Source organism: Triticum urartu, chromosome 3A (assembly GCF_056163025.1).
Source record: "Triticum urartu cultivar PI428250 chromosome 3A, HENAU_Tu73, whole genome shotgun sequence".
Classification (NCBI taxonomy): domain Eukaryota; kingdom Viridiplantae; phylum Streptophyta; class Magnoliopsida; order Poales; family Poaceae; genus Triticum; species Triticum urartu.
In genome coordinates, this window is record NC_141875.1 from 720,047,558 (window position 1) to 720,050,356 (window position 2,799).

A 2,799-nucleotide genomic window follows, 5' to 3' on the forward strand; every position below is an offset into this window, starting at 1 on the left:
AACACCAATTCCACTAATTTATTCTTTCTTGGAAAACCTCATCATGTTGATTTTCTTTCTTTCTTTCAAAGGGTAATGTCAATTTCACTAATTCATTCTTCCTTACAAAAGCACATTATTTAATTTTTATGAAATTTTATTTCAATTTCCTTTTTCTGGAAGAGTAACAACAAAGCCAGTACTCCCTCCGTCCGGGTTTATTAGGCCCGTGACAGGAGGGAGCCCGTCCGTATTTATAGGGCCCTTCCATCGATTGCGCTGCCCAAAGAAAAAAGCTTCATTTCTTTCTCGATCTCCTCCGTTCCGGTTCATCTTTCAAAGCTCAATTAATTCCAGCCAGCAGTACTCAGGCCACCACATGTGCTTCTAATCCTCTTTTGATTGGACATGCATGAACCATGCAAGCCCGAGCGCGCTGGGTTCCGAAGCATCAGCCAATTAAATCGAGCGTGGGCTGCATGCTGTAAATCGTTTGGGAATTAATACCTGTGTCTTAAACCTGTGTTTTGGTTGAGGGGCTAATAAACCTGGACGGAGGAAGTAATTCATTGTTTCTTGAAAATTTTTGGTATTTTTATTTTTTATTTATGTCCTTTCTTCTTTAATGATAATATTAACGAACAAATTCAATTACTCTAAGACTAGCCACAATGGATAGTAGTAACATGTCAATGTTATTAGTCTATGTTACTACCTCTATAGTGGGGAGTAACATATATGTGGTAACATGCAACACTTCATTTATTAAGCCATAGACTCATTTTGCATTGATATGTGTGATGTTACTCATACTACTAGTAACTAGCTATGTTACTACTTTGCTCTCTTTCTTCATTTATTGCTCGCCACATCATCCATTCTATCTAAATATGCGTGATGTTACTATCTATGTTACTCCCATTGTGGGTAGTCTAAGGAAACTTCTCTTTTTCTGAAAACTCAACTATACTATTGTATTCTTATTCTTGCATATTATAAAAATGTGCAATTTCTGTGTAAAATCTGGGAACACATGCATGCACCTTTCCCCAAGAAGATATGGATGCCGATACACGTTCTCATGGTAGAAAAATAAGTCTCATGCATTGGTGCATGCATGCATTCCCGATCTGACTTTCTCTCATCTCGCCCTCTCTCCAGCTCTTCATCCATCAATTAATTCGTAGACACACCTCACGGGCCAGTAGGAAAGCACACCGGGAATCGAAACGCGCCGTCGGAGTTTGCATGCCACCGGAGTAATGTGGAGCGGACGTACGGCTGTTGGGTTCTTCACTCGGCCTGGCCTCCATATAATCTCAAGCATCTTTTATGCGTGCGATCTTTGACCCTGAAGCAAGTTAAGTCAGAGGAGAAATGGGTCATGGCAGCAGCGGCGACGGTGGCGGCGGAGGAGACGGAGCTCTGGCCGTGGTGCCCGAGGAAGCCAAGCCGCAGCCGCAGATGCAGCGACAGACCGCCCTCGACGTGCCGCCCTTCCTCATCTTTGAAAAGTGCAGGGCGCCGGAGCTCTTGGAGTGCCATGCCTGCCACCTCCCCCTCAAACCGCCTATCTTCTCGGTACTGTATATTACTTCTTGAATCTTCGAGTAGGTTGTTTGCAGATTGATTAGAGTCATCCTGATTATTACTCCTTGCCATGGAAACGACTGCTGGTCTTGATCCTTATATTATAATAATTCGCAGTGCGACGACGGGCATCTGATGTGCTCGTCCTGCCGCGGCGCGCACGGCGAGGACTGCGGCCGCGTCGCCGCCCACTGCCGCCTGGCAGACGCCTACGCCGGCGCCGTCAAGCTGCCGTGCGACTACGTCAAGTTCGGCTGCGAGGCGGGCCTCATCGTCTACCACGACGCCGCGGACCACCGCCGCGCTTGCCAGTACGCGCCCTGCTACTGCCCAGAGCGCGCCGGGCCAGGAGGTGGCGAAGGCGGTTGCAACTTCTCCGGCTCTCGGCAGATGCTCCTCGACCACATCTCCACGGAACACTCCAGCCCCATCATCGTCGTCCGCTATGGCCAGCCGGGGAAGCTCAGCCTGCCCCTGACCCGGCGCTGGCACGTCCTCGTCGGCGAGGAGGATATGGCCGACCGGCAGCGGAACGTGTTCCTGCTGGTCCTCGCCGAGCGCGACAAGGGCGCCGCGGTGTCGATGGTGTGCGTCAGGGCGGACGAAGGCGCACCGGCGGTGCCGCAGTTCTCGTACAAGCTCACCGTGGAGCACGCCGGCAGTGGTGCGAGGGTGACGTTCGAGTTGCCCGTGATGACATGCAGCTCCCTGCCCGGTGGCACGCCATGGCCGGACGAGGTCACGTCTCTGTACGTGCGGAAAGCGTATTTATCTGGCGACGCTGTCCCCCTCGGCATCCACATTGACAAACTCGTTCCTCCTCCTCTTCCTCTTCCTTCTGACACTACTCCTCCTGCGCCGGCAACAGCCGCCGTCTTCAAGTTCACAGCGACAGATCAAGGCAACAAGAAACGAAAATCTAGCAATCCGAGGAAACTCTAGTCAAACAAGACCAGCTAGCTAGTATGTCATAGCAACTAGCTATATTGCCATGTGCAATGCATCGTTTATATATCTCATGAGTTTGGTTTTTGTTAAGGGGCCTGCTAAAAATCAGTCAACTGAAATTTAACCACGTCTCAGTCAACCATGCAACATTTTATGACATCGTTTGCAATATTTTTTCCTACCGGTTGCAACATCCGTCTTGCTGGTTGTAAAATATTGTCCCTCATCGGTTGTAGCACGTCATCTCGCCGGTTACAACATCCTTTATTGACGTCTGTAGCA

General features: G+C 49.5%; 1 protein-coding gene across 1 annotated transcript; it reads left to right on the plus strand.

Moving 5' to 3' along the window:
- The first annotated feature begins 1,356 nt into the window (after positions 1-1,356).
- On the plus strand, positions 1,357-2,511 carry LOC125547295 (putative E3 ubiquitin-protein ligase SINA-like 6). The gene is made up of 2 exons (XM_048711229.2): positions 1,357-1,560; positions 1,687-2,511. The coding sequence occupies exons 1-2, from the start codon at positions 1,357-1,359 to the stop codon at positions 2,509-2,511; spliced, it is 1,029 nt and encodes a 342-aa protein (XP_048567186.2).
- The last annotated feature ends 288 nt before the right edge of the window (positions 2,512-2,799 follow it).